Source organism: Pinus tabuliformis, chromosome 5_2, assembly GCF_031772625.1.
Source record: "Pinus tabuliformis cultivar Carrire ecotype Pingquan chromosome 5_2, CPIR1, whole genome shotgun sequence".
NCBI lineage: Eukaryota > Viridiplantae > Streptophyta > Pinopsida > Pinales > Pinaceae > Pinus > Pinus tabuliformis.
Genome location: NC_142306.1, coordinates 192792448 through 192810744, shown reverse-complemented (window position 1 = coordinate 192810744; position 18297 = coordinate 192792448). Strand labels below are relative to the sequence as shown.

At 34.0% G+C, this 18297-nt stretch overlaps 1 protein-coding gene across 1 annotated transcript; it reads left to right on the top strand.

The window, feature by feature from the left end:
* The first annotated feature begins 16676 nt into the window (after positions 1-16676).
* LOC149158218 (subtilisin-like protease SBT2.5) lies at positions 16677-17979 on the top strand. The gene is made up of 3 exons (XM_089437723.1): positions 16677-16950; positions 17368-17509; positions 17655-17979. The coding sequence occupies exons 1-3, from the start codon at positions 16880-16882 to the stop codon at positions 17718-17720; spliced, it is 279 nt and encodes a 92-aa protein (XP_089293849.1). The 5' UTR covers positions 16677-16879; the 3' UTR covers positions 17721-17979.
* Positions 17980-18297: the final 318 nt, after the last annotated feature.

Genomic DNA, 18297 nt, shown 5'->3' with positions numbered 1-18297 from the left:
GTATGTTGCAGTTACCTTAGCAAGTACACAAGCTCTTTGGCTCAGAAAAATTTTCGAAGAAATTGGAGAAAAAAAAATTCAGCCTATAGTGATTTATTGTGATAATGTAAGTGCCATCAAGTTAGCAAAGAATCTAGTTCATCATAGCAGGACAAAGCATTTTGACCTTAAATATCACTTCATTAGAGATTTGGTGCAGAAGAAGGATATTGAATTGAAGCATATAAATACTCAGCATCAACTAGCAGATATCTTCACCAAAGAAGTTGCAAAAGATCAGTTTTTGGCACTACGAGATAAGATACTAAATCCTCATTAATCATTAAGGGGGACTATTGGGAATAATGCTTGATTAGTTATGTAAATTGTTGACAAATTAGTCAACAGATTTTGTGTTCTTTGCAAAATTAAGGCAGCAAATCGTTAGGGTGGTCAATGCTGGAAATTAGTTGTAGTAGTACTAGAAATTAGTTGTAATGCTAGTAGATTTATTTCAGAGTTGATTGATAAAAATTTTAATAATAATTTTACTATATAAGAATGTAGTTAATGGTTCAATTAATATATGAGATTTGTAGCAGTTTTTAGCTGACACAGTAACCGTGTTTTATTTGTTTTATTTTTTTATATGTATTTTTCTTCATAGTATTGTTGGCTTATCAGCTGGCTGGAAATAAGTCATTTCATATTCTAAAAGTCCCATAACCCACAAGTCTAGGAGATTGAACCTTGACGATACATATTTAAATGTTTTTGATCAAGTGGTATCAACTTCTACAAATCATAAACTCTCATTTTTTTAATAACAAGTAGTGTTCGTGGATAGTTTCTTCATGGAGTCTGTGCTTACAACTTACAATTGTGGGTTCGAGAAATGCTATCAAGACAATAATGCTAGTTTGACTTTGTGATGAGTGGGAAAATAATTCCATTGCTCTGACTAATACATAGCACATGCTATTTCTATAATCTGGATCCAATAGGTTATTATTTCCGAATAATTCATTAGGGCCAAAGCCTACTTCTTTAGCAAAAAAAAACTGGGTTGTATACCAATCACAGAAATAAAAATGGATGGATAAAATTATTTGTGAACCTCCATATTATTAAATTTGTTAGAGAAATAAGCTAGTATTTTATTTGAGTCATATTATTTTTTAATATGGTTAGATTTTTGCTCAGTGAGTTTGGAATAAGTGACCTTTACATTAAGGAGTGTTTTAACCATACACTCCATCACAATCTATTATACACCCCATATACCATAAAATGATAGAATAAATCAAATCTTTCATGATTAGGTAAATATATTTTTTTATTAGAAAATTTATATTTTAATTTATTTTTCATAACGTTTTTTTGTTAAAATATATGATAAATTAATTATGTGTAATTTGTAGTGTTGTTGAAAATTTTATATTTTTTGTTGTCTAGCTTATAATGATTAAATTTTAGGGAACGATTGTATTGTTTCGAGTATCTCTTTATTTTATAACTTCATAAAAATTGATAATAAAAATATATATAACTTGGTTAAATTATAATAATGTTCTAAAAAATATAAAGTAAGTAGTTAAAATTATTGAATATATATATATATATATATAAAGGTTTTAGGAATAATTATTATTTACATAAATTCCAAAAGAATTCTTCATAACTTAAGCTTTTCTTTGATAACATATAATATTTATAGACACTTAAAAAAATTATAACATATAATATGACTTAAATTTGATGGTAAACCATATAAAAGTTTTTTTTTTAATTTCTTTGAAATGTATGATTCTCTTTTGATATTGTTATAGTGTTATACCATAGATAAAAGTAAACAAATAATGAAGGATACTCATTTCTAACTATATACATCTAAGGACACTGAATTGGACATAAGCTAGAACTTGAAAATCCCAGCCATGATGATGTGGAACTACGACCCATTCAATTATTGTTATATTTGGTTGTGAAGACTTAAAGGGACAATTCAATACCACAAAGAAGACACGTAATGTAGATATATGTAGGGATGGAATCAAAAGAACAATTCAATACCGCCAAGAAGACAAATGTTGCGGATATATGTAGGGATGGAAACAATAGAACATTTTCTCTAATGGAGGTTACAAAATGTTCCTCATCATCAGGTAATGATGAGTATCGAGTGATTGAAAAATGATATCCTGAAATTAGGTAACTAGAAGTGGACGTTGGGCTATCCATTCGTACAAATGAGTGGGGCTAAATCTGATTTGTAAATAAGGGATTTGTAAATCTATAAAAGGGCCCTTAAAGAAGAGATAGTGATGCAGGGGAATAACACCTCCCCAAATTAAATATGATTTCATGAAGCCTTTGAAAGGAGCAACGTGGTGATCTTCAAAAAAGGATATGATTTCTTCTCCTTTTTGTAAATTGTAAATGAATATTGCAATCCTCTACAAGGTGTGAGGTGGCAAAAGTCGAGATTCCTCATTCTATTAATGTTCTTTTTGTTATATTAGCAACCTACGTTTATGTTGAGCCAGATGATACCATATAAAATTAGGCCAAGAGAAGGACCTCAGGCATTGAGATGCCATATATGAAATATTTTTTTGCGTATATGTAGCCTATGCTTTATTTGAATCTATTTTGTTTACTTTTGTTCATGCAAACCGTGTTCAAATAGTTGTGTTGGCCATGTCCTAATTTCTATATTGTTTTTAGAGATGGGATTATCAAGAATTCATACAAGGACCATAGTTAAGGGTTCACTGCTACATGGAAAGGTGCTTTTTCATGGGCCCATAACCCACAAGTATAGGACATTGAAACTTGACGAGCGAGATTTAAATGTTTTTCATCAAGTGGTATCAAAGTAGGGAAATATTTCTCGCATGATGATCGAGAACAAATTCCAATTATGGTTGGATAAAACTTGTTGATGAAATTCCACAGTTTTGATTGTGGGTAAAATTGTTAAAAGGTGAGCATTGTGCAACAACAAGAGGAGTAGAGGAATCTTGGGAGTTTCTAGAAGAGGTGGACTTGAGATGCCAAAATAGTAAGAAAGAGGAGAGAGCTTGGTGAGGTGTCAAAGGCAGATTAGTTGTAGCTCACTATTGAGTACGAGCTGAAGCTCAATGATACACGAGGAGAAAAAATACCGAGATGGAGATGAATGAGATGCAGCATTGGCATTGCATGATTGGTGTATCATGAAGATTTTCAATTGCAAGAGTATGATGCAAGGGAATATAACACCCCCGCCCTAACCCAAAATCAAACATGATTATCTCAAGCCTTCAAAATGAGCAACATAGCAATAATGGAAAGACGACACAATTTCGTGTCATCTTTCTAAATTGTAAACGAATATTGTAATCCTCTAAAAGGCGTGAGGTGGTATAGGATGAGATTCTTCATTCTGTTAGGGCTTTGTTTTTATTTATATTTATATTGGAAGCACATGATTATGTCAAGGGAACTGAAGCCATGTAAAATTAGGCCAAGAGAAGGCCCTTAGGCCTTGAGAGGTTGTATATGTAATCTTTGTTTGAATATATGCAACTTCTGTTTTATTTGAATCTGCTTTTTTTTTATTATGAAAACTCTACTTTCATGGTCGTGGTGGCCATGTCTTGATCATTATGTTCTCTTTGAGAGATGGGGGTTATTGACAATTCTTAGGAGGTCTATAGTCATGGCCCAAAGGAATATCCAAGTGAGGGTGTAGATTTCGTGGTTGGATAGTGGCCATTGATTTCCAAACTTGTGTAACAAATCAAGAGATGATAAGATCAAACCAGAAAAGAAAAATGGTCATGTGTTGTTTTATCAAGTGTTGGCATAATGAACTTTTGGGGAATCAAAGTTACAAGTTGATTATTGAACAAAAATTCAAATTTTCATGGTCCCATAATGGACAGGTCTAGGAGATTAAACCTTCAGGGCTCTGATTTAAAAAAATTTCATCATGTGGTATCAGAGCAGGAAAGGATTGGGTTTAGTATGAAGGAGAGCAACTTCCATATATTGTTGGGTAGATGTTGTTGAGGCAATTCCATAGTTGTGACTATGGGTAAAATTGTTAAGAGAGATGAGCAGCATGCAAAAATTAGAGTAGCAAAGGAAACTTGAGAGGTTTCAAATGAGGTGAACCCAAGATGCGAAAAGAATAAGCCAAAGGAGAGAGATTTTTGAGGTGTCAGTGGAGGCTAGGTTACAGCTCACTACTGAGTATGAGTCGAAGCTCAATGAAACATGAGGAGAAAGAACACAAAGATGGAGATGAACGATATGTAGTAATGAAAACACATAATTGGGAGATCATGAATATCTTCAACAACATGCATGATGTAGGGGACTTACTCACTGAAGCCTCTGAAAGGAGTGACGTGGAGATCATGGAAGGAGGACATGATTTCCTCTCATTTTTGTAAATTGTAAATGAATATTATAGACCTTTAGAAGCCATGAGGTGGCAGAGGACAAGATTCCTCTTTATATTAGGGTTTTGTTTTTATTTATGTTTATATTGGTAGCCTATGATTATGCTAAAAATAGCGACAAGAAATTCCAATTTAATTTGTCCTAAAATTAAACTGTGAATTAAATCAAAATTCTATTCTTATAGCACCTTGTAATAGTTAACTAAGTTAAGTTGTCTTAGTTGGATCAGTAAATTCAAGTTGAAAGTCTATCTAGAGTCATGCAGAGTGATCCCTAAATTTTAGGGGCCCAGGTTGAGTTCTTTTGAGTTGTAATTAATTAACTCAGTCTATCTGAGTTATAGTTAGTTAAACTAGTTATAACCGTTGGAGAAACTAGTACAAGGTCTAATAGTGGGGATGGGTACCAATGCATCCTTAGTGACAAACCAGTTAATTGAAGATTCACTCATAAATAACTCATGCATGTCAGTTAATAAGAAGAGCCAGTTGAGATTAGATTTCAAGGACAATGTACTATGAGTTGTATAATTTTTCGAGTTGTACAGATGATGCATGCAATAAATTGTGGGCCTATGGATGGATTATGTAGTTATGGAGTGAGGATTTCCCAATTAAATATGGGTTAACTCTCTCAAGAATTGCATGAGGAAGTGGGGGCTTGGTAGGCATCATATTTGGCTAAGTGTTGGCTTGAGCTAGTCTGTGAGGTAGAGAGTTAGATTGTACTAGTGCAGGAATTTTTTGGGTTGAAAAAACATTGTATTTTTTTCTCAGATCTTCTGGCTAATGCAATATAGATAGTGAGGGTTTTGAGAAATTTCTTTCCCCAGACAAATATTTTTTTTATGTGATTGATATTCTTCATTTTCTACTTATTGTTTTCATCGATCAATTTTCGTTTCCGCTGAAGAGTAGAGTAGACTCTTGTCTCGTGTTTTATCATACCACATAAGCTGTTCAATCCAAAATAAAAATATACATGGTATCAGAGTTGAAGATAGTATAGAAGAGCATAATTTGAGCTTGTTGTGTAGGTGAAATAAAATTTGAAATTTCATACTTCATATTCAACAATATTTCATTCTACGGTTTGATTCTTGAGTATGACCTAGACGCAAAATCAAATTACAGAGCTTGGAAGGACATGATGGAGGCAGTGCTAGAAGACAATGGCCTCAAGGAATTCATAGATCATGATATTCTGAAGCCTCCAACATCTGATGCTAAAGATCTAATTGAATGGAGAATGTGTGCGGAAAAAGCAAGAAGGATTATCCTGGAAGGAGTTAGAGATCAGATTGTTTCAAATCCCTATGGTAAGGACACTCCATTTGCAATCTGGAAGGCATTGATAGACTTGCTTAAAAATAGTTGTGACCATAGGAAGTTCACACTGAAGGACAAACTCAGAAATATCAATATCGAGAAGGGCGACTCAATTTCGAAGTACTTGACCAAGTTCACTCAATGTGAGGATGAGCATTGCTATTACTAAAGAGGATCTAGTTAGCCTAGCACTTTTAAGAAATCACAAGAGCTGGCATAGTTACCAGGACTCTGTTAATGGGAGGGAGAAGCTACCATAGTGGGAGCAGTTATTGTCTGACTTGGTATAGGAAGAGATTATGCATAACACTAGAGAGGGATCCTCATAAAAGCATGATGATGAGGAGAATTATTCCTTAGCAGGTAAGGAAAACAAAGGGAAGTGGAAGTCATCCCATTTGAAATCAAATTCTTGTCAGGGTGGTAAGAAGAAGGACATGTCAAAATTCAAGTGCTTCAATGTCACGAGCTGGGACATTTTGCCCCAAAGTGTTTGCTCAATAAGGCCGGTAAGAATCCCTTCAGAGGAGTGGTAGGTGAGGTTCTTGCCTCACAATTTGAACTCGACTTTACCCTCATCTCTTGCATCATGTCATCGATGATGGGTAGTGTTTCATACCTAGATAGTGGAACTTCTTTCCACATGACTAGTAACAAAGATCTCTTCAGTAACTTAGAGGAGAAGGATCCCCAGATGCATATTGAGATGGGTAATGATGGGAGGTATAACACTATTGGGATCGGGAGTGTTACCTTTTAGAGGGAGTGAGGTTCTCACCTCACTTTGCAAGATGTTATGTATGTTCCTGGTTTGATGAAGAACTTAGTATTTTTATCAATTTTGGAGGATAGAGTCTATGATGTGACATTTAGTAATGGAAAGGCATTCCTTCATGACATATCCATAGGACAGGTGAAGAGGATAGGGGTTCGAGTGAAGAATCTCTAGGAGTTGGATGTAGAATATTGTGTTTCCTTGATCACGAAAGCAGAGAAGGTATAGAGCCAAGACATCAGTGAGTTGTGGAACAAGAGGTTGGGTCACTTGCATCATGGTGATTTGAAGATCATGTAGCTAATTTCTACTGGTCTTCCCAAGGTTAGACTAGGGCAGGTAGACACATTTAAATGGTGTGCATTAGGAAAGTACAACAAAGCTTCCTTTCATGACAAAGGTAGTCATGCATACACAATCCTCGATTGAGTTCACTCAGATGTGTGTGGACCATTCTCGACAACCTCCATGACCAAGGACACGTATGATGTTATATTTGTTGATGATTTTTCTCATAAGTGTTGGATCTTTTTCATGAAGAAGAAAGATCATACTTTTGCAATTTTTTTGAATTTAAAGTATTGGTTCAGAAGGATATTAGCAGGAATGTTAAAGAACTCAGGAGTGATAATGGTGGAGAGCATGTCTCAAATGAGTTGAAAAGATTTTGTGCATCAAAAGGCATTGAACGGAAGTTGATAACACCTCATAGCCCAAAACATAATGTGGTGGTTGAAAGTGAAAATTGAAGCATTCTAGGAGAAGCACGAGAAATGCTACATGATCAAGGCCTACCACTACATTTTGTTTTATGAAGCATGCAAAAGAATTTTTTATTTGTAGAACAAAAGCCCTATCGAATTATTGGGATGAGTACACCAGAAGAGTCATTTTCAAGGATTAAACCAGATGTGGGACAATTCAGGATTTTTTGTTCGACAATCTACATCAATGTAACCAAAGATGCATGGAAAAAGCTTGAGCCAACAATTGAGTTGGGGATATTTGTGGGGTGAAATAATGCACCTCACAACTATTGGGTGTACTTTCCAACCAACAACATGACAGTGGTTTGCAGAGGTGTAAAATTTGATGAACAGAATACCATGAGATGTTTACTTGAGAGTGAGCTTCAACTACATGAAGATGAGAAGCTTCTATCAAGTAAGGAGGAACCTCGAGATGATGTGGAGTAGCCACATGTAGAGGATTAGGTATTGGAGACACCCACTCATGAAAAATATTCTAGAGATGGGAGAAAGCACACCACGGAGGCTGACAGGTTATTGCATGATTCTAGAGAGAATGTGGGAGCACCCACATCACAACGTAGGTAGAGGAGGATACAGGAGAGGTACACTAGCTACATGGCTCTGATGAGAAGATGTGTAGATATTGAGCCATCCTATTTTAAGGAATCGATACAATAACGAGTTTGGGTTGATGCCATGGTTGAGGAGTATGACTCCATTGTCAGGAACAATCTTTGGGATGTTGTCCCAAGACCGAAAAACAAGTCAATGGTGAGTTCCAGATGGATTTACAAGGTAAAGAATGTAGTAGATGGTAGTGTATAGAAACACAAGGCCACGTTTGTGGTAAGAGGTTTTTCTCGAGTGGAGGGGATTGATTACGATGAGAACTTTTCTCCTGTTGCAAGGTACTCATTAGTTAGATTCATTCTAGCACTGTCAGTGCAGATGGGATGGAATATATATCAAATGGATGTAAATACAACATTCATCAATGAAATGATTGAGGAAGAGGTGTATATTGAGAATCCTTAAGGATTTTATAACTTTGACAAAAATTCACATGTGTGTTGACTCAAGCAAACAATGCATGGACTAAAATATGCACCCCATGCTTGGTACACTAGGATCCATATTTATTTCACCGGGTTGGGCTTCACCAAAAGTGAAGCAGATGTGAACCTTTACCATAATGTGGTTGTAGGTAAATTTTTTATTATTGTTTTATATATCAATGATTTGATTCATACATGTGATGATAAGTTGATCAAGTCTTGCAAAGAGGATCTTGCAAGAGAGTTCGAAATGAAGGACTTCAGGCTCATGCACTACTTTCTGGGTATGGAATTATGCCAAAGTGATAAGGAAATCTTTGTTTCTTATGAAAATTATGCCAAAGAGATACTCAGAAGGTTTCAAATGGAGAGCAATAAATGCAGGGAGACTCCCCTAGCAGGTAACTAGAGGAAGGAGGTTGCTACTTATGGTGAAGGAATGGAGGCTACTATTTACATGCATCTCATGTATTTGGTGAACACGTGAATGGACATGTGTTATGCAGTTAACCAACTTAGTCAAGCAATGGTTAACTGGAACAAGATTTATTAGAAGGTAGCAAAAAATGTGTTGAGATACCTTAGAGGCACTACTCCTTATGGTTTATGGTATAGACGGGTAGAGGGAGTGAAGCTTCAAGGCTTCAAAGATGAAAGTTGGGCAGGGATTCCATCTAATAGGAAGAGAACATCAAATGGGATCTTCAGTATTGGGTCAACAATTGTTTCATGGTACAACAGGAGTACATTGCTTTGGGTAGAATCACCCTAGGTTCTTGGGTTGGGTAAGGGAGATAAGGTAAGAATTGGGTCTTATCCTTGGTCGGGTAGTGGTCAAGGTCATATCCTCCCACCCCCTCTAATTTATTTTTTGTGAGATGAGATGTCTTCGAACTCATTCACATCACAAATCATTATACAACAACAATTTCGATATAGGTGTGTCTCTCTGCTAATGACTTGGGTTTGGAAGGGGATTTCATGGATTCATGGAATTATTTCTCGAATTCTTTATTAGTTGTACACATCCAACTTATAGATAGATAAGATGAACTTGTGTAAAGTATCTCTCCCTTTGGTTGGTATTTTCCCAAGTTGGGCTACATTATGCTATTGGCTATTAGAAAGGATACTGGTAGCAAGTTGTGGTGGAAGGTTTTTTGGAAATATAAGCGCCTAACAAAATCCAAACTCTTTATATGGAATCTAATGAAAGAAAAGTTTCAAACATGGGACATTCTTAGAATATAATTTTCATTAGGACTCCACCCCTTCCTATTGATTTGATTTTATTTGTTCCTTCCCCTCAAACTATTCCGGAAAACACCTTGAAGTTTCCTATGGAAAAATGAGGAGGAATCTACAATCCACATCTTCATGAATTCCCCTCTTTTCAAAAAGTTTGGAATGCATGAAAAATTTTCATGGGTAATACTAGGGCTTAGGACGCAAAGGATTTAGAGGGACTTGGAGGGGTTGGCTCTCTGATCCCCTTCTTATCGATCCTCCAAATATTTTCCCCTCCTCATCATATAGGGAGTCTAGCTGGATTGAAGAAAATACATCTTCTAGGACACACACTCTATTCTAAATCATTTGACCATGGAAGCTCTCCATTTTTTGGCACATTTCCTTCAGGAAAATTCCACATAATCTTCCAAAATTATTTTAGCAAAAATTTTTGATCTATCCCTTCCTTAGGATTTATTCCACGGAACTTCAAATAATATCGTATATAAAAGTCGTGGGGAATTCAACCTTTTACCCTCTGATGCACATTTGTCCCACGTCAACATGTATTTTGGACCAGCATCCAACAATATGGCCAAAATTATGGCATATAAAAATATATTTCTCTTTGCTTTAGAAAATAGAATGCTCACAATTTCAAGTTTTTGGTGGCTCAAAGCTTATTATAAATTGACTATACAATTTTTTATGTTATAAGAAAATTACTCTTAAACCACATTTGAAGGAAACTATCAGGCTAAAAAATTATTTTAATTTCTTTATATCCTTAGATATTTACAAGGAAAGGAACGAGGTAGTTGATCACCTATAAAAAGAGGGTGTGCTAATGGAAACAAGTACATGGGAAGTAATGGAAGATTCGAATGGCATGACCAACTATAATTTCTATCACAACCTATTACAACATCTTTTTACATGGACAACAAGTTCATATTTTTTTATAAAATGTGGTTTCTTTCTTGGCATATTATAAATTACCAATCTATCTTTGATTGTTGTTGATGGGCCTTTACGCTCCCTACAAAATTATAAAGTAAACATCTACAAACTTTATTTTGGTCCTCTTTTCATTACCAGAAATTCTATATGGCTACTATATTTTGTGCTTTTGTTTTAGATAAAAAAAAATATGGGTCCCTCGACCTCGTATACAATATATTTTACTATTTTATAGAATGTATGGTTAGCATGCATCTACAAATATAATTTTGTCATTTTCCAGATGAAAGAAATTATGGTTTTTTGCTTCGGAAAAGATAAGAATCATTTTAATTCAAAAATATATTTAATAATGAATATACATAATATCCTCTTTTAGAGTGAAAAGAGATTTGATCTCTCTCTTCAGATTATGATCAAATGACCTTCTCTCGAGCATTTTTTGTAGTCAATTATGTTCAAAACATATTTGAAAATCACAATTTTAAGCTTTTTAATTGGAAAACATGAGTGACATAGGGGTTTTCTAAGTGTTGAATCTATTTATGTATTCAAAAGTGTATTTTAAGGAATAAGAAATCATAATCTTGCTAAAAATTGTATTGTTTGATTCAATCCAAAAATCCAATTCTTCTATTAGCTAACCTATGCCTTAAAAAATATTAATAATGATAGGTTTATAATTGGACACAAAATCTCAATTTTTCCTTTAAAAATGGGGGCAATTTTAAATTTGAAATGATATTTAATAATGAATCAACATAGTATGCTTGATTTATAAAGTAATTTTCTTTTAAAATAAACAAAATCTTTTTATAAAACCTATTTTTTATTTCATTTTTTAACAATTTTGAACATGTGTTATATTGGAGTAATCTCCCCAAGGTCTAGGATCATTTCTTTTTCCTATCATTATAACATCAAGAGTATATCTAATAACCACAAGAAATATATACCAATAACTTATGATTTAACAATAGTTTGAGACATTCCAAATGATACGATGAGGGAGGAAGCTCTATTCAATGGTCATGTACTCCTCAAGCCTTTTCATAGCCGGCCAACTTATCTCAAAGAATGAACTCAAATGGAGAGATCACTTATTGAATTGGTTATTATTTTGTTTTCCATTTGAAAATATAGACAATTTTAAATTTACGTGGATACATTTAATAATGAAACAAAATAATTTCCGTAATTAAGTAATTAATTATTCTTTAAAAAAGCAATCCAAATATTTTTTTAAAGGAATTATTTATGATAGAAGGAAAATGAAAATTGGAAAGGTCAAAACAGTTGCGCCTTTGACCTAATGTTTAATAATGAAGCAACATAATGTTAATCTATTAATTATTGTTTCATGACAGAGAGTGAATCTAAGGACAATTTTAAATGGAGTTTCCTTTAATGTGACTTCTTCAAGTTTCTGGTGGATTTTCTAGCTAGAATATGGTAGAAGACTTTGAGGTGAAATCTTGATTTTTGTTATTTAAATTGGTTTTTTACGGCATATATGGATTCAACACCCTGAAAAACCCCTAAGGAACTTCTATTGCCCATATTTTACCCATCAAGGTTGTGATTTCAATGCATTCCTACTGGATTTTAGAAAAATTAAATCAAAAAAGTTTTCAAAAAGTAGTGTTAACGACAACTCGATTTTAAGTTAGTAAACTTTAAATGTTTTAAGTTTTTTCCCCTTTTCGACAAAGTTTTGCATCAATTTTTCACAAAATTTAGGAAGATGTGCTGAAATTTAATTTTTGAGTGATGGAGTCTAACATAAATTCACACATATCCAAATTACTTTTATATTATATTAACTACTTTTAATAAATATTATATAAAGTTAATAAACATTTATTAGTTATATTTAAAACATCGAAATAATGTGACTCATTACTTTTATTACAATGATTGTATAAACAATTGTTGTAGGGCAAGTTAGTCATTGTCACTCAAGTTAAAAAAATTATTTTCAAAAAAAAATCTATATAAGATCATTATGTCAAATTAACTCAGTATCATTTCATGGGTTTTCCAAGTTCATTTTGTGTTATAATTAATAGGAATTTGGAGGTGTTAGGGAAATGGATATCATATAAAGGCTAAAAATATGAAATGGATGTGGTGGAATTTCTCATAAATTGTATTCCTAAAGAAAAATTCTCAGTTAACTTCTGACCAATATGTTCTATAGTTCTCCACATGGTCAAAACAAGGCCCTCAAAGAAATGTGTGAAGTGGCACAACAAAGTGTAGTGAGTTAAGAATGTTAGCTTCCACATTCCTCAATTCTAGAGTGTCATGGCTATTCATATCAAACTTAACAATTAATCTATTAAGATAGATGGATATATACATGAACATAATACATTGATATGTACATGAACTTTTGAATAACTGTGAAGTGTGAAAAAATCATATTTGTGAAGTCAAACATCTATTAGCTACCTAAATTCAACAGTTAATAATGCTAGCTTTGACCATCCTCAATTCAAGGGTGTCATTGTTATTCATACGAACGTTAGCAATGACTACACCAAGATGGATTGATATGTACATGAACTTTTGGAAAACATTATTGTTAGGTGAAATTATGATGAAAGCTCCAACAATCATGCATTTAAAATCCAAAATTATAGAATTGTTCAAAAACATAATTACAAAATAGTTAGGGATTATTAATTGTGGTGAGTGGTTGAGAATTCCAATGAAATTCATGGATGGAAAATTCCAAACAGAGCGCATAGTTTTTACACCTAGAGGCACTCTGCATCCTAGTATGATAGAGATGTAATGTTTAACATTTTCACTAGGTCAAAATAAAATAAAATAAAACAATTAATTATTATAATTGTTAATAAGAAAATTTAACTTGGTCAAATGACATGAATCTTGAAAATAAAAATAAAAAATAGAAAACATAAAATTAACAATTAGAATTAATTAGAATTAGTTGAGTCGAGAGGCACATTCTATAGCCTAGTGTGAAGGGGATGTGTAAGTATGTTTGTCCCTCTATATCTATATATGTATATGTATATATATATGTATATGTATATGTATATGTATATGTGTATATATATATATATATATATATATATATATATATATATATATATATATATATATATATATATATATATATATATATATATATATATATATATATACATATTCTCTAAATAGAAAAACAATATCCGCTATAATAAAATAGAAAACAAATCTACTATGCATATTTAATTAATTGTCCATATGACCTAATATAATTTTATATAAATTAATTATAAGTAAAAAGAATTATGTAAGTAAGATGTTTAAACCTTATACTTTTCAAAAATATTTTAACACATGATATCAACTTCATATATATCTATATATCAAAAAATGTGTTGAAGAAAACATTTTAATGTTATAAAAAATAAAATATCCAATGTGAGTTATCAATATAATATTTTATTATGCTTAATATTAACATATATCCGTACAGCCCACTTGTCCACCTTTAGCATTTTTTGGGCAGAGTCAAAATCCTTCGAGTGCATGCAAGTTTGCTCCCTCATGTGATTATAAAGGAAAGAGATGCGAAGGGTGGCGATTGAAATGGTATGTAGTACCTTGTAACATCGTAAGGACTCTAATTTTATTTTATTTTTACATGATAGGTATGACATCCTCTCTTCGTCAACGGTTTTCCATCCAAGGTTGATTTAGGGAAGAACTTGAGAATAAGGAGTCTCTTTAATTACAACAAACTCCAAGTCAATCTTTTTTATATTTTTCTTACATGGTGCAGCCTCTGGGTTGGTATTTGAACTTATGGTCATGCTCCCCTCCTTATCATTGCAAGGCCTTGATTTCCTAGGTATTTCTTTCAACTATTCAATTTTGGTATGTGGGGTCTGGTACCGTGGCCATTTTATGTTTTGGTTTTAGCGGTTTAGTCATCACTAGTTCCTCAGAGTCACAAGGGGGATTATCATACTTTTTACCTTGTAATTTGGGATGGGTTTGTTTTCATTTCAAATTCACACATGACTTTCCCTTGTGTTGGTATAATGAAGGTTGCGAAACCCTTGGTCCACACCTAATTATTGATTATCATCTTACTCTCATGTTACAGGTACTTGTCTGTTGTATCAATGTTTCTTCTCACTTGCGTCTATTGTCTACCGCAGTTTATTATGGTGTGCTCCCTCTATTGCAAGTTGCCTTGGTTCTTCCTAGAGTATCAGTTCTAATTCCTTTTGTCCATCTATCCAGAGTTTTTTTAAGAAGGCGGAGCTTGTCCCTAGCTCTGTGCATTTTAGTTGTGCTGATGACATCATCCTCTTTCGAAGCCCGTCATATCTATATTTTTTTAATATGCTCCTTAGTCTATTCAATAGCCCTAAGGGTAGTTTTGAAGCTTATCTTTATTTTCTTTCTCGTGCAGTTCTCTTTGCAACTATGCCTCCTTGTTAAAGAACATAAAGTCATAGGGAAGGTTCGAGTTCATTTTCCAATTCTCGCTCTAGGTGCATGTTTTGATGGACCTCTATGGCCCCTCTATTTGTTACAATACCCTCGGAAGTTTGGGAGGAATTTTAAAATATGGAATCTTGGAAATTTGGGGACAAAGATTATTTTTCAAATTTGGAAGTCAGAAATCTGTAACTCAAGTTGATTCCTAACCTTGGTAAATTTCGAAAGAAAGAGTTACACTTCCTACATTTTGTTGTAGGTTATCAACAACTTGACTCCCTACTCTGTTTGGACATCCATGACAATCAAGTGGATCATTAGAGGAAATTTGTAGGGCAGGGGGATTCTATATGCCTTCTTAGAAGCATTTGATACTGCTCGGATGATATTCGGGTATGCATACAAAAGGTGGAAAAATATTTTTTGTTGGAGTCAGACTCTGGCTCGGGAAACATCTTTTATGCTTCTACAGTGATTATTACTCCACTGCTCAACATTGTTGCCCCTCTCAACTATGTCCCTTGAGCGAATGGAGACCCAATGTTGTCAGTGGTAATTCCTGAATAGTAGTACATGCTTCAGTGTCACTTTTGGTTTTGGTACTTTGCCTCCATATGCTTGGCTCTTTCCCGCCTTGGTGGATTTCACAGCTTTCAACATAGAACATCATAGTATTGCACACTTTTGTCCCTACCAACTCTTTGGTCACCTTGATTCTTTTTTATCTTTTTGTATTAAGAGAATATAGCTTTATAATGTATATGTGTGCTAGAGCTTGATAGTGGGTACATTTGATGCAACAGTTAGTTTGCACCTAAAAAAAATTGATCACTTTTTGTTCATTGAATTTAAGCTTCTGTGATCCATATCAGGTTTTTTGAGAAGAATTTTTAGCGTAAATCACATTCGAATGCATTTGTTGACATGTTTCAAACCAACGAGTGTGGTTCATCATCATGACAAGTTGAAGAATCAGATCCAGACTGCATGTTAAATAGTCAGAGCACTACACTTTTTGTTCATCTTAGATTTCTGCTTAAGATAAATCTATGCTAGTAATTGAATCAATCTATATGCATGTTAATTGCATATTTACCAAGCTTCCAAAGGGTTCATATCTCTTGAGATGCAAATCTCTTTTAGAATGCAAAGAAATTTGATCCCTAAATCTAGAGTTTAAATCTACCCTGATTTTACTCATATTTAAAAAAAAAATGAATTAGTTTTCCATAAAATTATATGATAAAATTCTACCACACAAATATCTAAAAACCCAAAACCCAAATATTAAAGGAAAAATTATTTAATTTAATAATCTTCCAAAATAAATATTTAGTTTTCAAATTAAATATTATAATTTACATTAATTCATCCTAAACTAATAATAATCAACCATTGCCAATTAGCCATCTAAACAGAAACTTATAACTGAGCAAATCTAAAAGCTAAAGGCACTTGTTTCTGAAATATTGTGACCAAAATCATAGGCGAACACACAAAATTCAGTCGAAACATTTCGAACCCTCGGTCACACCTCAGGTTTTGAAAATCTCCAAATTTAAGGGTTTTTTTCTTAAAGAACAAAGTAATGCCTCGACAATACAACCCTAACGTCATGTTCATACATGGGCGATGACAAAGTACACACACGCTACTAGTCAAGGCCTTCTGCAAAATATCGTAGGATCCAAGTACTATGATCATATTATTGTCTCCTACCACCAGCGGGAGCTGCCAACCCTGTCACTCTGAGATCCTTCCCCCTTTACCTATCCTTCTTCCACACTAATCATAATATATAGCCACGCAAGGATTCCACACAGCGCAGAGTAGCAGACGAAAGCAGGCAACACAGCAGAGCCCAGCAGCCCAGCGAAAGCCATGGAACATAAAAATGTCTACATGGTGATGATGCGCTATGATTCAGAATACGAGCGTCTCAGGACTGACAGGTATTCCTACTCATATCTCACTCTCCATTTTTACTTACTACCTCTAAAAATGTTAGAGGATAAATGTTTCCTAGAGTTGTTGTTATCACCTCTACTCAAATACTCAACGGAGATGTTGTTATCTAATATTCCTATAGTAATGACTCACTTTCTCACTTTCTTTCATAGGACTGAAAGATATATCTCACTTTCTTTCATAAATGTAATGATATTTTTGCTTTAGCTGTGGTTAACATCTCAACCCAAACAGTCAATATGGACTGATACATCTTACCCAAAAACACCATATTATCTCTCAAACTCCGCGCAATTTCTCAAGATTTAGCTACACTTTATATGAAGAAAGCTTCTCAAGATTCAATTACAGTGGGGAGTTTCTCAAGGGGTGGTGCCTTACTAGTTGATTTGTGCATGCAGAAGTTCACCAAACGAGATTGATGTTTATGTTAACAACAAGCATGACATGGTGCTGCAGAAAACACTGGAGGCAGGGACTTATAAGAAGCATTTTTCTTGGGTTATTGTGGATGGCTTCGCCGTTGAGATCACATCTGACCAGGTATTGTATATATAATAATTCCTTCCATGCCCCTTTTCTTCTATTTATTTGTTTAATTTTTATCTGACCTATGCATCTGTTTAAATCTGTTCTACTAACCTGGTTCTTTTAATATCTGTGGGTGGGTGGGAATTTCAATGGGTAGGCGGAAATGCTGAGATCCGCAGGAGGAGTAAGGGCTGTCGTGAAGGATCGGGAAATCGGCCTCTGAAACTATTGCCATCGCAGTTGTTAATTTATTTCTTTTCGTATTATTGTGCGGCAAATGATTGTGTTGGCCGTCTGTCTGTTTCAGTTTGATGTAGGATTGCTTCATAATCGAGCAGTATTTCATAGATCTGCGAATCAAATTGTCAATGACCAGCTAGGGAAATTATGTGGGGACATTTATCTCTGTTTATGTGTGTGCGTTGATTGTAATGCAATTTGCAAGTAACTGTAATCAAATAAAACGAAGCAGCAACATCAAATAAAATGAGCTTTTCGTCAGCGAAGCCCTTACTCTACATAATGTGTTTGATAATGGATTTATGGATTTAACCTTCACACCACTTATTTTTATATCCAGTGATCTCTGTAATGTGTATTTTCGTAGTAGAATGTAAGCAAACCCACAAACCATTTGCCAGCAAAACAAGTGGCCAACCTTACACTGACTAACGGTAAGGGCAGATGGACAATTACACTTACTCTTTATATAAGTACACTATGTGCACACTTTCTTCATAATTTCGGTCACTCCCTGTGAGGGTTGTTTGTTTTGTAGTTGGTTTGCTTATAATAATTGC

What these genes read in the sequence shown, in the direction of transcription:
- LOC149158218 (XM_089437723.1), top strand. Translation starts at nt 16,880, where the DNA reads ATGGAACATAAAAATGTCTACATGGTGATGATGCGCTATGATTCAGAA. An exon ending in GAGCGTCTCAGGACTGACAG is followed by an intron (nt 16,951 to 17,367) that starts GTATTCCTACTC and finishes TTGTGCATGCAG; the next exon opens with AAGTTCACCAAACGAGATTG. An exon ending in TTGAGATCACATCTGACCAG is followed by an intron (nt 17,510 to 17,654) that starts GTATTGTATATA and finishes TTCAATGGGTAG; the next exon opens with GCGGAAATGCTGAGATCCGC.